Genomic DNA, 19,409 nt, shown 5'->3' with positions numbered 1-19,409 from the left:
GTAGGAATATTGACTTTCTTTTAGCAAATTTGATTTATCTGGTTTTCTTGTTAAATGTATGGCCCATGGCTTATTCTTGTAACAGGAAGAATATTAAATTTGAGAGTACAATTTTAAAATTACCAAGCACATGTTAATGAAATTAAATTATGTGTGTGTGTTGTGTGTGCACGGGTGTTCCTTTGTGTTGCTGCAGAGATGGTGTGTTCAGAGTTGTGGGAAAACAGTGTCAGAAGTGCTGCCTATGTTTATCACAAAACTGTGTTTGATGTTTTCCTTTAAGCTCGTGTCCTTCATTCTGTTTTATTCCTTCCTTAAAGCCGTGTGACTCTGGGTTTAACAAACAGAGACAGGTACAGAAACTTTCAGTGAAATCTTCCTCATTTTTCTTATTTTAGTCTGTTAGAAGCAATCATTGGCAACTTCCTGCTGGGCTGTTTATAAACCTATGCTCATTTCAGTGCCTTGGGTTTATTTTTAATAGCTGCTTTCAGCCTCTGCATGGCTCTCATTTCTGGCTAATCAATTCTAAGCTTGTTTGATAATTTACTGAAGATGATGATGTTACAGAGTATAGTTTTAATCTACTTACAATATAAAATAATATAATTACATCAAAGTAATTTAAATCTGTTTTGTTTTACTTTGACCTGGAGGAATTTTGATTTGTCTATATTTTGAAGTTTGTAAATATTTAACAGTCTTAAGCAAACTAACATCTTCTGCATTCAGTTTTCTGTGTTAGAAAAACAGTTTTTTAGTAGATTGTGATATATACTGAAATGATCTTTCCTTGACTTATAACAGGTAAATTTCAAGTAAGAATATGCATGATAAACTCTTAAGTATTACCATTCTGTGTATTAAGTAATGTTTTCTATTAAGAACTTAACATATTGAATTATTGAATATACCTTTTCCTTGTCAACTATTGTACTTCTTCTTCTTTTGTGAGGTTTCCATCCAAAGATTGTTGTTTCAATACTAAGGGTTATTTGGTTTCAAAATAATTTTATTGTATATGATTACTTTAGAAAAACTGGGCGAGTAGTTACCATTTCTCTTTTATTCAAAGAAGCATATTGTATTTTAATATATTGATAATCTACTCCTTATCTTGGTAAGATCCAACTCACAAATAATCAATATTCTGACTATAGCTTTGATGGAATTACAGGGTACCCTGTGTGTCTTTTTCTTAGAAAACTCCTAAAAGTCATTCAAAGATAATATGTATCTTCTACATAATCCCCAGTGAGGGACAAAATATGTTTTCAAGTGATAAAATGTAGAAGTCTTGAAGGATCGTGAAAGTAAAACAATGTGGAGTTTCCTGTTTCAGAGGAAAGAGTAGTGTCTTTATTAATGTGTCTGTCTTGCCAAATTCTCTTGAGTCCCTTCTTAAAGGGAATGTTACTCTCTAACATTTTATATTTCCCCTGCCCCCCCCACAGACAGAGTTAATCAGTTCCATGTCTGTTATACTTGTTCTTTTTAGCACAATTAAAAAGCTTTTTGTGATTAAAAACTTTTTTTACTTTAAAATAATTTTAGACTTCAAAGGTACAAAAATGTATTCCCCTAATATTAACATCTTTTCTAATTGTAGTGTATTTCTCCAGAACAGAAATGAAAATTTGTACAATACTCTTAATACAGGCTTTATTTTAATCTTACCAGTTTTTCCACTAATTTCAGTTTTCTGGTCCAAGATCCAGTCCAGTTGTATTTTGTTATTTCTCCTTACAGTTTCCTAATCGGTGACAATTCCTCAGTCTTTCCTTGTCTCTTATGATCATAAAACTTTTGAAGAAAACTGATCAGATATTTTGTAGACTGCCCTTCTGTTTGGGTTTGTTTACCGTTTCCTAATGATTAGAAGGAGATTATACATCTTTGCAAGAGACCCACGGAAACGTGATGCATGTCCTTCCCCGTGTGTCACATTTGAGGGTCTGTGAGGGCCTGCATATTCCCAGTGGTCATATGGACCTCAGTCACGTGGTTAGGGCAGCATCTGCTAGGTTTCAACACTGAGGTTGTGTCTTTCCCTCTGTAATGAATGAATATTTAGGGGGAGATACTTTGAAACTCTGCAGATAATCCTGTTCCTCCTTATACTTTTCTCATGAGTTTCAGTGGTGTCTTGTGTACCGCCACTTTTGTTGTGCTTTCCAGGTGGTAATTTTCTTTTCCGTTCTACATTTATTAATTGGAATTCTATAAGTAAAAGCTGTCTCTTCTTCCTCACTAACTTACTCAACTTTTTATTTATATCAGTGTGGATTCATGGCATTTAATTCTGTGAATTATAATCCAGTATGATCATTATAATCCAGTTATAATCCAGTATGATCAAACTGTGCATTTGTGATTTATCTAATCACGGAAATGTAGACAGTATAAATGTACCCAGAAGGAAGAAATAGGTTGAGGAATGAAAACATTTGAAAAACAGTATTAAAGATCATTTAAAAGATAAATACTGTTCAGCGATAAGAAAGAATGAAGTATGAATCCATGCCATAGCATAGATGAACCTTGAGAATATACTAAGTGAAAGAAGTGAGTTACGAAAGGTCACAGATTATGTGGTTCTGTTTAGATATCCCAAATAGGCAAATCCGCAGAGACAGAAAGTAGGTCAGTGGTTGCTAGGGGTTGGGACTGGGTGTTGGGAGGCATGAAGGTTGACTGCTAATAGTGCAGAATTGCTTTTTAGGGCTCTGATAATGTCTTACAGTTGAGTGTAGTGATGGTGTCACAGCTGTGAGAAGATACTCAGCACCACTGAATTGTGTACTTTAAATCGGAGAATTGTTTGTGAATTATATTTCACATAAACCTGTCTAAAAAGAAAGAAAAAACAAATATGGTTATTAAAAATTCACAGAAAGCATTTAAAGTTTCCATACAGATAGTGGGTAATTAACACTTACATATTGGCTGTTCTCATCCAGGCAGAAAATAGAACTATGTATAGAAATATGAAAACTAAATCGTGGAAATACTAGTGTTGTGCTCTACTTAGTATTTTTTAAGTAATTGAACTTCAGACCATATAATATATGGCATATTTTAAATTTATATTTAATCAAAAACAAGCTATAAATAGTATATTCCAAATCATTAATTTACAGATTTTTATGGGACTGTTTTACACTTGTAAACTTGCTGAGGCTCCCTCTTATAAAATGACTACCTTACTGTCTGTTCAGTATGGTCTCATTTGCTAGCTATATTCATATGTAACTAGGTATGTTTTGTTTATATACTATGTGTGTATATTTATCTATCAATTCATAATAGAATATTATGTTATGCTTTCATGTTACAAATAATGTTTAACAAATAGCTCCCAGGCAGTTTTGGCTGTCATCGTCTACTTCTTTCTTGATGATGACAAAAGAGGCAGTAGAAAATTTAAATTGACACATCCTTGGGGATAGGATAAATGATATTTATCATTTTAAGACTAAATTGACTGGTAAACAAGACAGATCATTTGTAACATTACCCTCTATACTTGTTGGCTTGTCTTCTCTTTATTTTGGTTATAGTTTCTATAAACTCTTTAAAAATAGACAGTGGCAACAAAGAAAATAGGAAGTTGTAAGACCTGTTAAGCTAGGGTTCCAGTCTGAATCTACTACTAACTAGCTGTTTATTCTGTGAGTTTGAAGCCAAAACTTACCTCTTTGGACCCCAGTGACCACATCTGTAATTGAGGAGATTCGTATGTAATTAGCCACAGGCAAATACTTCTTTAGTATGTCTCTGTATTCAGAAAATATTTTTCTTTTCAGTAAACACTAGGTGTATTATTTTGATTTTTATTTTAAATGAGACTGAATTTTGATGGGTTATATTTACTTCCACATGTGTTAAGAAGTAATACTGTTGTTTTTATATTTACACGATTATTGTATAGGTTCTTATCCAAGATCTCTTAGATATAAAATATGATCAAGATCTGAAAACTTCAGCTGTTGTAGACTATTAAGGTATTCTGTGAAGGCATTTAAAGCTGCTGAGTGTCAGCACTTTTAAAATTATCTCATAGGTTTACCTTTTGTATTTTTTGTATGTTATAGGCATCAGTGATTCCCCCTATTCCTTTTATTTTTTTAAGGCCCTGTCTTTCTGTTATTAAGGGCTACACCTTTCTCTCTTGAGGTTTGAGGTTAGGCTTTCTTGAAGTTGGCCTTGGGTTGGCTCATGGAACTTATGTCTTCTTAGAAAAGTGGTTTTGATCAGGCTATATCTGCTATAATAAAAGATACTCTTTGAGGTAAACAGTAGCTAAATCTGTTCTCTAATGGCATGTCCCATGCTGCACACATTCGCTGTTTTTACTTAAGTTTGAAAATGTATCTTTAATTGAAGTACTTTATAGTGTAATTTCGTGTTTCTCTGTCACATGACTGCACATATCTGACATTAAATGCTGTTCATGCATGTGTTTTCCCATGACTTACCTAGGGATCAGGCCCAGCCTCGGGCACAATGCCACTGAATTCCATGAACGTGGATGCAGTCTGTGAGAAACTGAAACAAATCGAAGGGCTGGACCAGAGCATGCTGCCTCAGTACTGTGCGACCATCAGAAAGGTGACCTGCACTCTGACCCCCTCACTCGAGGGCCCGGGAGGCGGGCTCTGTGCACAGCGAGCATTAGGCCATCAAAGATGAGTTCTCTGCTGAGATGGGAAAGCTCAGGTGGAAATAGGTTTCTTACTATTTGTATCCTAAAATTGCCCTTTTGTGCCTTAGTTTAGAGATGGATAAAAGAAAGTGCTGTGTTACAATGCTACTTCACAGTGATCTCATGTAAGTCAAAAGTGCTTTGATGAGAAATATTGATTGAAAGCTCTAAAGGATTTCAGATTAAGGTTGACAACTACTTACATTTCCAGTATGCAGCATAGAACACTTGAAAGCCTTTTCTTTTATGTTACACTTTCTTTAGTTGTAATATTTGTGATTTAACAATTATCCAAGTAAACCACGCTTGCTTCATTTCCCTCTAATTCTTAGAGGATTCTAATCATGTCCCGTTTTAACTTTTGGGTTTGCAAGGCTGACACATTTGAAGAGGTTCTTTTCTTCCTAGATCTTTTATTGCAATTCCAGTAACTACCAGGAACCTGAGATTGTGAGGATGTCTTTCCATGTACAGAGCTAACTGAGTCCCAGTTTTAATAGATATTTCTACTAAGTTATACTTTTTCTATCAGAAATACAGTGAAGTAGAACATTAACAACAGCATCTAGTATTTACATACTTTAAAGAATGGCATCTAAAAAGTTAATTATGGACATATATACTATCTTACTGCCCCAAGAGAATGCACTGGTCATAGCAAACACCCTCTTCTAAATGATGACTCTACACATGGACATCACCAGATGGTCAGTACCGAAATCAGATTGATTATATTCTTTGCAGCCAAAGATGGAGAAGCGCTATACAGTCAGCAAAAAACAAGGCCAGGAGCTGACTGTAGCTCAGATCATGAACTCCGTATTATAAAATTCAGACTTAATTAAATTGAAGAAAGTAGGGAAAACCACTAGACCATTCAGGTATGACCTAAATCAGATTCCTTACGATAATACAGTGGAAGTGATAAATAGTTTCAAGGGATTAGATCTGATAGAGTGCTCAAAGAAGTATGGATGAAGGTTCTTGACATTGTATAGGAGGCAGTGATCAAGACCATCCTTAAAAACAAATGCAAAAAGCCAAAATGGTTGTCTGAGGAGGCCTTACAAATAGCTGACAAAAGAAGAGGCTAAAGGCAAAGGATAAAAGGAAAGATACATCCATCTGAAAGCAGCGTTGCAAAGAATAGCAAGGAGAGATAAGAAAGCCTTCCTCAGTGATCAATGCAAAGAAATAGAGGAAAACAATAGAATTGGAAAGACGAGATCTCTTCAAGAAAGTCAGAGACACCAAGGGAACGTTTCATACAAATAATGGGCACAATAAAGGACAGAAATGGTAGGGACCTAACAGAAGCAGAAGATACTAAGAAGAGGTGGCGAGAATACACAGAACTACACAAAAAAGATCTTCATGACCCAGATAACCACGATGGTGTGATCACTCACCTAGAGCCAGACATCCTGGAATGCGAAGTCAAGTGGGCCTTAGGAAGCATCACTACGAACAAAGCTAGTGGAGGTGATGGAATTCCAGCTGAGCTATTTCAAATCCATCATCCAAGATGATGCTGTGAAAGTGCTGCACTCAATATGCCAGCAAATCTGTAAAACTCAGCAGTAGCCACAGGACTGGAAAATGTCAGTTTTCATTCCAGTCCCAAAGAAAGGCAATGCCAAAGAATGCTCAAACTACCACACAATTGCACTTATCTCACAATGCTAGCAAAGTAATGCTCAGAATTTTCCAAGTCAAGTTACGTGAACCATGAACTTCTAGATATTCAAGCTGGATTTAGAAAAGGCAGAGGAACCAGAAATCAAGTTGCCAGCATCTGCTGGATCATCAAAAAAAGCGAGAGAGTTCCAGAAAAACATCTACTTTATTGACTACGCCAAAGCCTGTGACTGTGTGGATCTGAACAAACTATGGAAAATTCTTCAAGAGATGGGGATGCCAGACCATCTTACCTGTCTCCTGCGAAACCTGTATACAGGTCAAGAAGCAACAGTTAGAACCAGACATGGAACAAAAAACTGGTTCCAAATTGGGAAAGGAGTGCATCAAGGCTGTATATTGTCACCCTGCTTATTTACCTTACATGCAGAGTACATCATATGAAATGCCAGGCTGGATGAAGCAAAAGCTGGAATCAAGATTGCTGGGAGAAATATCAGTAACCTTAGATACACAGATGACACCACCCTTGTGGCAGAAAGCAAAGAGGAACTAAAGAGCCTTTTGATGAAAGTGAAAGAGGTGAGTAAAAAGGCTGGCTTAAAACTCAACATTTAAAAACGAAGATTATGGCATCTGGTCCCATCTCTTGATGGCAAATAGATGGGGCAATAATGGAAACAACAAGAGACTTCTTTCGTTGGGCTCCAAAATCACTGCAGACGGTAACTGCAGCCATGACATTAAAAGACACTTGCTCCTTGGAAAGAAAGCTATGACCAACCTAGACAGCATATTAAGAGCAGAGACATTACTTGGCCAACAAAGGTCCGTTTAGTCAAAGCTATGGTTTTTCCAGTAGTCATGTATGATGTGAGAGTCATGTGTGGATGTGAGAAAAAGAAAGCTGAGTGCCAGAGAACCGATGCTTTTGAACTGTGGTGTTGGAGAAGACTCTTGAGAGTCCTTTGGACAGCAAGGAGATGGAACCAGTCAGTCCTAAAGGAAATCAGTCCTGAATATTCATTGGAAAGACTGATGCTGACTGAAGCTCCAATACTTTGGCCACCTGATGCAAAGAACTGACTCATTGGAAAAGACTCTGATGCTGGGAAAGATTGAAGGCTGGAGGAGAAAGGGACGACAGAGGATGAAATGGTTAGATAGCATCACCGACTTGATGGACATGAGTTTGAGCAAGCTCCGGGAGTTGGTGATGGACAGGGAAGCCTGGAGTGCTGCAGTCCATGAGGTTCCAAAGAGTCAGAGACAACTGAGCAATTGAACTGACTGATACTATCTTAGTAAACATAACCTACGTTTGGTCAGAAATGCTCAGATAGCACCGGTTTTCTCACAGATGTAGTTAATTCCCATTTGCAAAAGTGTCCAGCACTGCCTTTCCAAGCTACTGACCTCACTCTCTCCTCTAGGCAGCTTGATTAGAGTCAGGAGAGAGTGAGACCTCCACATGAATCCTTTGTGGGGATTTTATTTCCCTCAGGACAGTGGTTTTCTCCCTGCTCAGCTCTTTGCTAACAGGCCCTTGCTGTTTAAAGCCCATCATGGCCGTTGATTTCTTAAGAACTGCTAACCTCCTTGAATTTCCACAGAGGACCCCTGCTATAGGCTTGCTCCGTACAGTCTTTTCTTCAGAATTAATTTGGAAACTGGGCATTCTGTCGATTTTGAACACAGGTATTTAATACTTTACCACAGTTAATAAAATCAGGTTTTGTAGTTTTGTAAAATAAGTAAACTGCCTGTTTATTAAGAAAATTCTGTCATTCCTCATCAGAGACCCAGTGGTGATAAGATTGTTTTTTGTGCATTTAATAGACTGGGAACCTTGTGGTAGACATTTGTGGTGGTTGAGGTTATCTGGTGTAGTTGATGAACATGTTTGTCAGTGCTTACTTTATTTAGAAGTAAATGAAGGCTTATCAGGGCTTCCCTGGTAACTCAGCTGGTAGGTCAGCTGGTAAAGATTCCACCCGCAATGCAGGAGACCTCAGTTCGATTGCTGGGTTGGGAAGATTCACTGGAGAAAGGGATAGGTTACCCAGTCTAGTATTCTTGGGCTTCCCTCATGGCTCAGCTGGTAAAGAATCTGCCTACAATGCAGGAGACCTGGGTTCAGTCCCTGGGTTGGGAAGATCCTCTAGAGAAGAGAAAGGCTACCCACTCCAGTATTCTGGCCTGGAGAATTCCATGGACTGTATAGTCATGGGGTCACAGAGTCGGACACGACTGAGCGACTTTAACTTTCACTTCATTTAGAACTTTGTCAGTGAGCGACCAGCATGCTGATGGACATCTGTGTCCCCTCCCAGCAGCTTGCCTTTGTGCTCAGATTTTATAGGATTAGAAGGGAAAAGTTAACAGTTTTATTATTGCTCATGGCAGGGTAGGTAGTTTTGGAAATAATTGGGTTTAACTCTGAGGTTGATCCTTGTGATTTATTTTACTTGAGCACCCAAAACGCTTGGGAAAACATGGAATGACTTACGTTGTTCAGACTCTGCTTTTTTACTAATTATGTGGGATGATAACCTTCTTTAGGTCAGTGTATTCTAATCTCTAATATAAATGTGCTTTTTAATCACTGGAAATTCATAATTTCTCACATTTTATCTTGTGTTTGTTTTTATTCAGGCAAACATAAATGGCCGTGTGTTGGCTCAGTGTAACATTGATGAACTGAAGAAGGAAATGAATATGAATTTTGGAGACTGGCATCTTTTTAGAAGCGCAGTAAGATATTTTTAATACTTGTAGATTTATAGCATTTTATAAAAGAAGTGCCAGTAAGTACTGGTCTAAACTGATATTTTCCTATATTTTTAAAAAACATGTAAGAATGACATTTTACACTTGTGTGTAGGGCTCCTGTATATCCTGTTATGTAGAGTATATACAGCAGCTCTTAGCAATATTTGCTTTGGGGCATTTCGCTTGGAAATATGGGAGAGAGACCACCTGCCAATTCTCCACGCTTTCATTGACCAAGACACTCTCCTTGACCTCATTCAGTCAGGCTTCTCTAATCCTATAGGCCTTGACCTTGGTATCTGTTCTTGTTGGGCCTGTGTTGCCGAGTTGTAGCAAGAATTCTGTTAAAGTCAGTTTAGAAAGAACCTCACCCTTAATGCCTGATCACCTTCGATATCCAATCAAATTCCTCATCATCCCCCCAACCCCCGGTGATGTGCTAGACCCCTGGCCTACCTCCAGCACAAATCCCATCAAGATGGTTCAGCCAGAAAACACCCCTCCCCACCCCGGTACTCCTGAGGCTTCCTCTTCGCAGCTTCCCACCCACCAACCCCCTCGCTCCTGGGCTGTAAATGCCCACGTGTCCATGCTACTTCTGGAATTGAGCCCAGTTCTGTCCTGAGCTCTCCTTGCCCCACTGCAGTAGCTTCCACTGCTTTAGCTGCCTTCCAGCTCTGCTGCTCAGTGACACGCTCCAGTTGTGCTTCATCTTAATGTTATGTTACACTAGTAATACAATGGCCAAATTAGAGTGTACCGTACGTACGATGATTGTCGTCATTCCAGTCATCCTTCAGTATCTGGGGAGTGGTTCTGGGACCCCCGTGATTCCACAGTCTTTGTATGCACAAGTCTTTTCTATAAAATGGCATGGTATTTGTACACTACACACACCTTCTTATATACTTTAAATCACCTACAGATTACTTACAATACCTCATACAGTGTAAATGCTGTGCAAATAATTGCCAGTGCATGGCAAATTCAAGTGTTGATTTTTGGAACTTTGAAATCTTTTTTTCCAAATATTTTCAATCTGTGATTGGTTGATTCTGCAAATGCAAAACGACTGGATTCCGAAGGCCAGCTGTACTACTTTTAGTACAGATGACCCGTGAACAATTTGGAGGTTAATCCAGTGACAACTTGGAGTCAGCCCTTCATATCCAGGGCTTCTCCACATCTGTGGATTCAGGCAGCTCTGACCATGTAGTAAAAACTGCCATCTCCACTATTGAAAAACATCTGCGAGTAAGTGGACCTGCACAGTTCACAGCTGTGTCATTCAAGGGTCAGTTGCATTGTTAATATGAAAGATAAGCAGATATAGGAGAAATTTATTTGAAATTCACTTACAGGAAGTTTGCTTTCTCCTTTGTGTTTAATTTTTAAAATAATTTCTAAAGCTTCTAAAATGTGATTTGTCCGTGTGGATATTGATGACTTTGTTTACTGTTAAGATATTAGAAATGAGAAATGCAGAAAACCAAGTGGTCCCTGAAGACCCACGTTTACTGAGTGAAAACAGCAGCTCTGTTCCTCACGGTGAACCTGCTCGTCGCTCCGCACACAGCGAGCTGCCCCACACCGAGCTCTCCAGTCAGGCTCCCTACACCCTGAACTTCAGCTTTGAAGAGCTGAACACGCTCGGCCTGGACGAAGGGGCTCCTCGCCACAGCAACCTGAGTTGGCAGGTATTTACTGGAATGCCGTTATTTACATGAGCCGAAGAGGAAGGACGGGGTTGAATTAGCCGGGATTCTGTTGGTGCATTCAGAGAGTCATTTAGAAACTCTTCAGTGAGTCCCCAAGTGAACAGGGTGGAGGGAGGCGGCCCTGTTCTCCAGGAGCTGTGTTCTTCTGGAGAGGACAGTCAGTAAAACAGAGACAATAACATTATTTCTGAAGTTGATAAGAATTGTGAAAACAGTAAAATAGAGTAATAGCATTGAAGGTAAATAGGAACTGGGCTCTCTAGGTAGTTAGCTGAATTCATCCTTCCCTTGCTATTTTCTTGTTCAATTCAGTAAGCATTGGCTTAAGATACATCTTCACAGATATTCATTTCCTTTTTATTATCTGATGTTAGTCATGGAGGGGCTCTTTCTTTGGATCTTCTTAGAAGAGGGAGGACAGGCAAGGATCAGGATTAGAAACAAAAGTGAGAGAACATGAGAAAGAGAAAGGAAAAACAAACTAGGAAAAGATCAGAGCAGGGCACACAACAGAGAAAAGACGAGCAAGGGAGGAAAAACAGGAAGTAGTTACAAAGAACTCTATGGAAAGGGAACTGTATTTAGAAAAAGCAATGCCTGTTAGGCCTGCCGTTTGTAAGGATGCTGTGTTTGGTTTGGTAGTAAAAATATTTTGTTGTTGTTACTTTTTTCTACCTACTATAAATCTTATTTCTTTAAGTTGGAAAAGCATTTTATTATTGTGCATTAACTAAGATAAAAATTTCTATATTTTTCAGTAAATTAAGTCCACACTTGACCCTTTTATCTCTGTTTGAACAGCAGTGATCTCTTTATTTTCTCTGGAATTCCTTTGAACATTTCCTGAGAAATCCTCATCCTCCATACTTGGTGTTCCCACCATGCCCTGGCAGCTCTCCCAGCCTCCCTCCAGTACCGCTACTCTCAAACTTATTTCAAATCTTAGAACCTGTTTACACTCTTAAAAATTACTGAAGGACCCGTAAAGAGCTTTTGTTTTTATAAGTTTTATCTTTAAGTATTTGCCATATTAGAAATAAAAACGGAGAAACTTAAAAATAAACCAGTTATCTTTTAAACCAATGTAAACCAACATAGATGACACTTTTATGAAAAATGACTATTTTTGAGAACAAAACATATTTACTGAAAATGATAATTGTGTTACCAATCTTTCATGCTTGGCTTAATAGTAGTCAGCTAGATTCCCTTAGCTGCTTCGGCATTCAGTCTTTTGGGAGGTCACACATGAGGGAACCTCTGGGGACTCCACTGTGCATTATTGTGAGAATGCAAGTGGAAAGGCAAAGGTCATCTTCATATGCTTAGGAAAACAGTTTGGCCCTCATGGATCCCTGGGAGGGGTACAAAGACTGCACTTGCTGTGAGGGAGTGGCATCGTCCTCTCAGTGTTCACTGGGTCTAAGGGAAACTTCTTGCAGGCTGGGTTATTTCCTCCCTGTACAAGGAAGACTCTACCTTATTTCTGCTTTGTTTCAACCTTGGCTGTTTCCTTTCTCAGACTTCCTTGATTCTTTTCTCTCCATTTCCTTCCTTTTTTCCCCTAATCTTTAATTCTTAATCGTTGTGTATTACCTTCTCTGGGATCTAAAGCAATTCTCATCCTAAAACTTCACATTGGAGATCAAACGTCTAAAAATATTTTATTTCTCTGTTTACTTGGACCTCATTGTTGACCTCGTGGCTTCCATTTCTATTCATTTGGACCCAGTATTCATCTTCTCCGTTGCACTCTATACTTTTGCTCTAAAATTCTTTGTTTTTGATTTTGTTTTGCATTTTGAGTACATTTATTCTCTCTGAATTGAAATTTGACAGAAACTTCATGTTGTGCAAGTTGAGAAAGGTTCTTTTTAACATACGTTGAAGATGTGAGTATTTTGTTCTTGAGATCCTATCTTAACTCTCATTTTCTTTCTCTTTTCTAAGAGGCACTTTTATATTTTATCAATGAAGGTGACTTTTGCCTTAAATACATTTAAAAGTTTGAAATTATAAAAACATGTCCTAAGGTTGTTAATATAACCTTAAATTATACTTTTAAATATTAACAGTAAACTAACTTTATTAAAATTTATATAAAGCTTTCTAATAACACTAAAATTACTCATAAGTTCACAGCTTTTGTTAAACTGTGTTATACAGAATTCTTTTAAAAGAATTTGGTATTTTTAATAACTTTAACAATTCTTATTGTCCATATATATATATATATTTCCTAAGCTCATGTTTCTTTTGCTTTTTTTTTGGTTTGTTTGAATTCTTAAATTATTGTTTTTGTTTTTTTTTTTGTCTTCACAGTCACAAACTCGCAGAACCCCAAGTCTTTCCAGTCTCACTTCCCAGGATTCCAGTATTGAAATTTCAAAGCTTACTGATAAGGTGCAGGCTGAGTATAGAGACGCTTATAGAGAGTACATTGCTCAGATGTCGCAGTTAGAAGGGGGCACAGGTTCCACAACCATGAGTGGCAGGTCTTCTCCACACAGCACGTATTACATGGGTCAGAGTTCATCCGGGGGCTCCATTCACTCTAGTCTAGAACCCGAGAAAGGGAAGGATAGTGAACCAAAGCAAGATGATACACGGAAGTCATTTCTGATGAAGAGGGGAGATGTTATAGATTATTCCTCATCAGGAGTTTCCACCAATGATGCCTCACCCCTGGATCCTATTACCGAGGAAGATGAAAAATCGGATCAGTCAGGCAGTAAGCTTCTCCCAGGCAAGAAGTCCTCAGAAAGGTCAAGTCTCTTCCAGACAGACCTGAAGCTGAAGGGAGGTGGACTGCGCTATCAGAAACTCCCGAGTGACGAAGACGAATCTGGGACAGAAGAGTCAGACAACACTCCACTGCTCAAAGACGACAAAGACAAGAAAGCTGAAGGGAAAGCAGAGAGAGCATTGAAGTCTCCAGAGCACAGCGCAGAGCCCATTCGAACCTTCATCAAGGCCAAAGAGTACTTGTCAGATGCCCTCCTTGACAAAAAGGACTCTTCTGACTCAGGAGTGAGGTCCAATGAGAGCTCGCCCAACCACTCCCTTCACAACGAGGCAGCAGATGACTCCCAACTTGAAAAGGCCAACCTCATAGAGCTTGAAGATGACCCCCACAATGGAAGACGGGGAGTCCCACACAGCCTGAGTGGCCTTCCAGACCCCCTCGTAGCCAGGATGTCCATTTGCTCCGAAGACAAGAAGAGCCCTTCCGAATGCAGCTTGATAGCCAGTAGCCCCGAGGAAAACTGGCCAGCGTGCCACAAAGCCTACAACCTGAACCGCACCCCCAGCACTGTGACCCTGAACAACAACAGTGCCCCGGCTAACAGAGCCAACCAGAATTCCGATGAGACGGAGGGGCTGAGGGAGATGCCTCAAGTCCTCCTGAGGTCAGGCTCTAGTTCCCACTCCACTGCTCTGCAGAATGAGAACCTGAAGAGCATGGCACACAAGCGAGGCCAGCGTTCCAGCTACACGAGGCTCTCAAAGGACTCCTCAGAGCTCCACGCAGTAGCCTCCTCCGATAGCACAGGCTTTGGAGAAGAAAGGGAGAGCATTCTTTAAGAACAAGCACAAGTAGAATAGCATTACTGTGCCCCTGTGACAGGACTGACCTGAGTTTTTAGTGACTCCATCTGTGCACGTTATCTTTGTCCATTTCACTCACAAAACCTTCACGGATGAGAAGATCTTGGGTAAAAGAGACACATACTATACAGCAGAGGGAAGTGTCAGAAAGCCTGGCTCATCCATCAGCCCCATTGTCTTTATACTTAGAAGCGTAAAATCCCACTATTGTTATGACACCTTTCATTGGCATATAGCTGCAAGACAAGATCTGAGTATACAGATAGGTCAGAAAGTTTATTAAATATAAGCTGAATTTGCCAACAAAAGTAACAAGCTAGAGACTCCTTTTGAGGAACATTCAGTCACTAAATATTTGAGGGAAGACATGATGCTGAGTGAACCAGAAGCACATTTTGCTCTTAAGGGGTGAAAAGTCATGGAATAGCCTCTAGAGACTAAAGGTTAATGCTCTGTAAGTTGAGAACTGTGTGCTATATAACAGATTGCTTATCAAAGAGTTTTAAAATTGTAAGTAGAAAATATAAAGAGGGCTTTAAAAGTTGATAAAAGAGTGAGTCAACAGTGTCCAGAGTAGAGCCCCAGAAACTGGGCCCTTGTGAGTGGCTAGTAGGATGGCCCATGGGGCGAGGGGCATTACCTCCCTATGACCTAGACACTCTTCTTTCTAAATCAAGAGACCTGTCCCTATATCAGCATGTGAATGCTGGGAGAGGATCATATGAAACACTTAGAGAAAAAAAGTTTAAAGACATGTAACAAAGCAAGGGTAAAAAGATGAATCTCGTGTGACTGGTCATTTACTGATAGAGTTGAGAGAACGGTCCCATTGAGGTGTGGTGTGGACTGGAGATGCCCCCTACCATGATGTGTTGACATCTTTTTGGCCCTTTTAACATAACGTGTCCATGTAGCACAATAATCTTCAGTCACAAATAGGATTGTAGATGTTGAGATCCTAGATGAGCAGTTACCTAAACGTGGTGTTACATTTTTGACGTTTTCCACTTAACCGGGTTTTTCTTGACATGCTGAATAGTTTGTTTATTTGACCAGTCATTGCATTAAAAAGTTGCCTCTTGTGGGTTTTGTTGCCTTGCTGTTTGAGTGTAAGCTAACATTTCCATGAAGCATTTATTTTGCATGACCTTAACAAATGTTTTAATCAATTAAAAAAGAAGGCAGAATGTTGTTGATGTTATATGTTGAAATGTTAACATTTTAGTATTTATAGTGTTTATTAGTTTGCAGTATTGTGTAATCAGCAGTTATTTCAGGGGCAATATTTTGTTCCTTTTCAGGTGAGTAGATGCAGCTTAATATCATTGTAGTGTATTCTTTATTCTGTTTGTGAAGTTAATACCAGAGTATTAAGTGTACAAATAGATTTAGAACACAATAAAAAAATTGCATGCTATTCTGAGTCATGAATTTTTATTCACTGCAGTGATGATTCACATTTTGATTAAAAATAAAGTAATTTGTGTGTTTGTTTTGTCAGAGGTCTAAAGTTCGTTGAAGACGTTCAGGTTCACGTAGCAGTCACGCAGCTGGCAGGAGTGTCCTGAGTGACCCTCCTTGGTCTCTTGGAGTGCATGGCTATTAGGTCCAGCGTCTGAATGGTGCTTTTGTGAAGCATAGCGCCCAAGCGCTGCTCTGTACCGTGCGTTTCTGTAACCACAAGAAGTGGGTTTTCCAGATCCTGGGAGGATGTCGGTTTAATTTGTTGCATGAGCATCCTGGAAAAGTTTGCTTTTTCACAGTGCTTTAGAAATTGACAAACCAGTGGGTTATTGAGTCGCACCATGATCCTTTCGAGTCTGTGTGTCTCTGTGTGTGTGTGTGTGTGTATCTGTATCTATTTATAACCTGTAGTCCAGCCTGACTCTCACATATGCAAAACTTTGCTGTAAACTGGGTGAAAAATGACAGAAAAGAATCGGTGCTCTAAATTTGCCAGTCCCTTAAGAGTCTGCCTCAGTTAGCGTCTTGCCGTGTTTTGTTAACTGTTTTACCTTTACTTTAAGCCACAGATAGTTCTGTCCACATAGCTAATGTTAAGGCAGATTCATTGACCACAGACGTGTGGGGTGGTGCCTGTGAGAATGGCCTTTCTGTAGAAGAGACTGGAAAAGAACCGATGCTCTCTCAGTTGATACAGTTTTCATGATGCTGAGTGTTTAAGGATCAGCTCTCAAATTTGGGGAAACTTAAAATTCCTAACAACCATTTTCAATATTAACATGAAAACTTGTTTTTGTCTTATATTTTATTTATGTGAGTTTTACACAGCAGTCAGAATAAGTTTAATTGCCTAGCCAAATAATTTTAGAAACTTATTTGCTAAAATTCTTAAACTGAGAACTCTTTAGATCACCTGCATGCTATAGTTCTGAGTGAAATATATTTGTAATCATGACTTTTTTTCCTTATAAATACTAAGTATTAGAAAGTATTTGTGAATGAAATTAAATCCCTTATCCTTCTGGCTAAAATACTAAATTTAAAAGGTTTTAAGATTACATAAGTTTTGGCTATACCAGGAATTCTCAGCCTGTTTAGAAGTATCCTAGGTTAAACATCCCTGAATTCCTGGTTAACTCTTGAGTAAAATCAATTCAGCTACCAGGAAAAGAGAACCAGAGGGCACTGTCCCCTCAACTTTATGGAGTGACATTGAGGGAATAGCTGGTAAAAGAAAGGAGCCGTGAAATTAACTTCTTGACACTTGAGACTGAATATATCTAGGCTCCCTCACTGCTTGCCCTTCTGGAATTATGCTGACACTTGGCAGAAGGGAAGGGACAGCCGATGGGACTTTTTTGCTTGGGGTAGGGGTTGTGGGGGTGACCAGCCTGGGTGGGCTACCTGAAATGACTACATTTTTGATTTCCGGGTTCTGGTGCCCCTAACCCTTCCCTAACTCAGAATTCTAAGCATAGGCCATAATTTTGCAAATGAATTGAGAAACATAAATTAATCTATAACTGAGAGCCTCCCTTTGGATGGTCTTTTAATGGCTCATCACTTCAGAGAGGTTGAGAATCCTTGGTTGAGACTGATTAACTAGAAGGCAAATTTAAAATCTTACATATCTCAAACCCTTTCATGCCTAGGAAGAAAATGCTGCCTTTGAGATAGATAGATCTTCCGAGGGATCCAGTTTAAGCTAAGGTATGTAAAAAATTAGTTATCAAAGTCATTAGTTTTAAGCCACCACTGAAACAGTTCTTTCCAAGAAGAGAATTAATATTTTCACCGCTTTAAAAAGAATTATGGTTAAAAGTAAGAAATAGCTAAAACAGTTGGTAGAAATCAACAACCACTGTCACCGACATGGTCAAAGCCTTTTAGGTAGAATGGTAAAGCACAGCCTTGGTTAACACCATGCTGCTGTGCCCTGGTCTGGGGGTGAGAGGTTTCTTAAAAGGGCAAGAGCTCTTTGAACCGGTCTGGCTGGCTTTGTGGTGAGCTCTGACTCTCCAGTTACAGTGGCACATTAGAAAATAAGGAATTAATAGGAATAAATGGATCCATCAAGAGAGGCAAACAGTGATTTCCAGACTATTAGTAGAATGACTCCTCAAAGTCAGTAAAACAGCACGTGGTTTGACCTCACCAAAGTGAGAACCAACCAAAACTGGCCAGAACTGTGAATTACAGTGATACTGTACAAGAAAGGCAGTGGGACTGTCTTGAGGTCCACAGAGTGTTCTGACAATGTCTATACAGGGTGATCAGCTCATTTACAGAGACTACGGTTAGGTCCTTCGTTTCCTGAGGTTAATATGTTTTGTGTAATGTTACTTCCCGCCTGCCTATACAGGAGACGTAAGAGATGCAGGTTTGATTCCTGGGAAGATCCCCTGGAGAAGGGCATGGCAACCACTCCAGTATTGTTGCCTGGAGAATCCCATGGACAGAGGAGCCTGGCAGGCTACAGCCCATAGGGTTGCAAAGAGTTGGACATGACTGAAGCAACTAAGCACGTACAGTGTTCTTTACAGCAGTGACGTATAATATGAGCCCTTTTTTAGTTTTGCCCGGATTTACCAAAACACAATCTATCAAATGATTATTAGAACTTGAATAAAATTTTACTTTATAAAAGCATTGAACTCCATGCTCCCTGTTACTCAAATTGAGTTGCTTGAAATAAGATCATCTTGATTACCCACCATCGTTCTCTTAATTTTAACGTGTTTTATACTTATTTACCTCATTTTCTTTCAAGGTGACAGGGGCTCTAGGTCTTAGCACCCTGCTCATAGACCATTCCTTCTGACAATTCGGTTACCTTCTCACAGTTGTTGGCTCCTCACCAAATACAAGGGGGTAAAGAAGAGACCACCTACTACTCAGTGATCCTGCTTCCAGTTGGTTGAAGAAGAGAGATTTGTCACTTCTGCCAGAGTTGTAAAATTTGAATTCATTTTAATGAAGTGTTTCTTTTAGAAAATTTTAGATAAAAGCCTGAATGTATAGCAAAATGCATGTAAACTCATATAACTTGACATTTCTTATATCATCTTCTTGGTCAAGTGTCTAGTAAAAAGTGAGACTGTTATTTTCAAAATTACCAAACTTGCCCTTTTTAGTTGTGTTTCAGAATTTATAGGCTGTATATTGTTATACTTAATGCAAATTAAACTTTTTATTTTCAAAGAATTTATTTTCTTTTTGAGTTCTTTGAGTTTTTCCCCTCTCTCTCTGTTTTACCTGAGTTCACTCTTTTTGTGTCTTAAGTTTTTTCTTTTTGGTTGTCATGCATTCATCCATTTTACCATAAAACACTCCTTAGAGTATTAGAATGGGAAAGAACCTCAAGAGTGCCTGGATTTCAGATGGCCAGGGGACACACAGTACTTGATAGGGGAGTGAATAAGGAATACCTGAACTAGGAGAGTTTGCCCACAAATCCCAAAAATACTGAATTTGAATGCCTTTAAACAGTATGTTTGTGCTGC

The 19,409-nt window shown here is 39.0% G+C and overlaps 1 protein-coding gene across 23 annotated transcripts in view; it reads left to right on the top strand.

Moving 5' to 3' along the window:
• The window catches only part of KIDINS220 (kinase D interacting substrate 220), a 94,491-nt gene extending 75,381 nt beyond the window's left edge, over positions 1–19,110 (top strand). For 6 of the 23 annotated variants that reach the window (XM_069580172.1, XM_069580170.1, XM_069580167.1 and 3 more), the window contains 4 exons: positions 4,483–4,611; positions 8,999–9,097; positions 10,579–10,812; positions 13,156–15,859. In XM_069580172.1, coding sequence (XP_069436273.1) covers positions 4,483–4,611; positions 8,999–9,097; positions 10,579–10,812; positions 13,156–14,418 — 1,725 coding nt within the window. In that variant the 3' untranslated portion in view covers positions 14,419–15,859. Of the gene's footprint in view, positions 1–320; positions 354–4,482; positions 4,612–8,998; positions 9,098–10,578; positions 10,813–12,672; positions 12,726–13,155; positions 15,860–17,558; positions 17,617–18,268 lie in introns of those variants that run through there. The other 17 variants (XM_069580185.1, XM_069580184.1, XM_069580179.1 and 14 more) reach the window with 8 other exon arrangements.
• The last annotated feature ends 299 nt before the right edge of the window (positions 19,111–19,409 follow it).

The sequence above is a fragment of the Ovis canadensis genome, chromosome 3 (assembly GCF_042477335.2).
Source record: "Ovis canadensis isolate MfBH-ARS-UI-01 breed Bighorn chromosome 3, ARS-UI_OviCan_v2, whole genome shotgun sequence".
Taxonomy (NCBI): domain Eukaryota; kingdom Metazoa; phylum Chordata; class Mammalia; order Artiodactyla; family Bovidae; genus Ovis; species Ovis canadensis.
The sequence above is the reverse complement of the archived record's forward strand: the minus strand, read 5'-3'. Positions and strand labels throughout refer to the sequence as shown.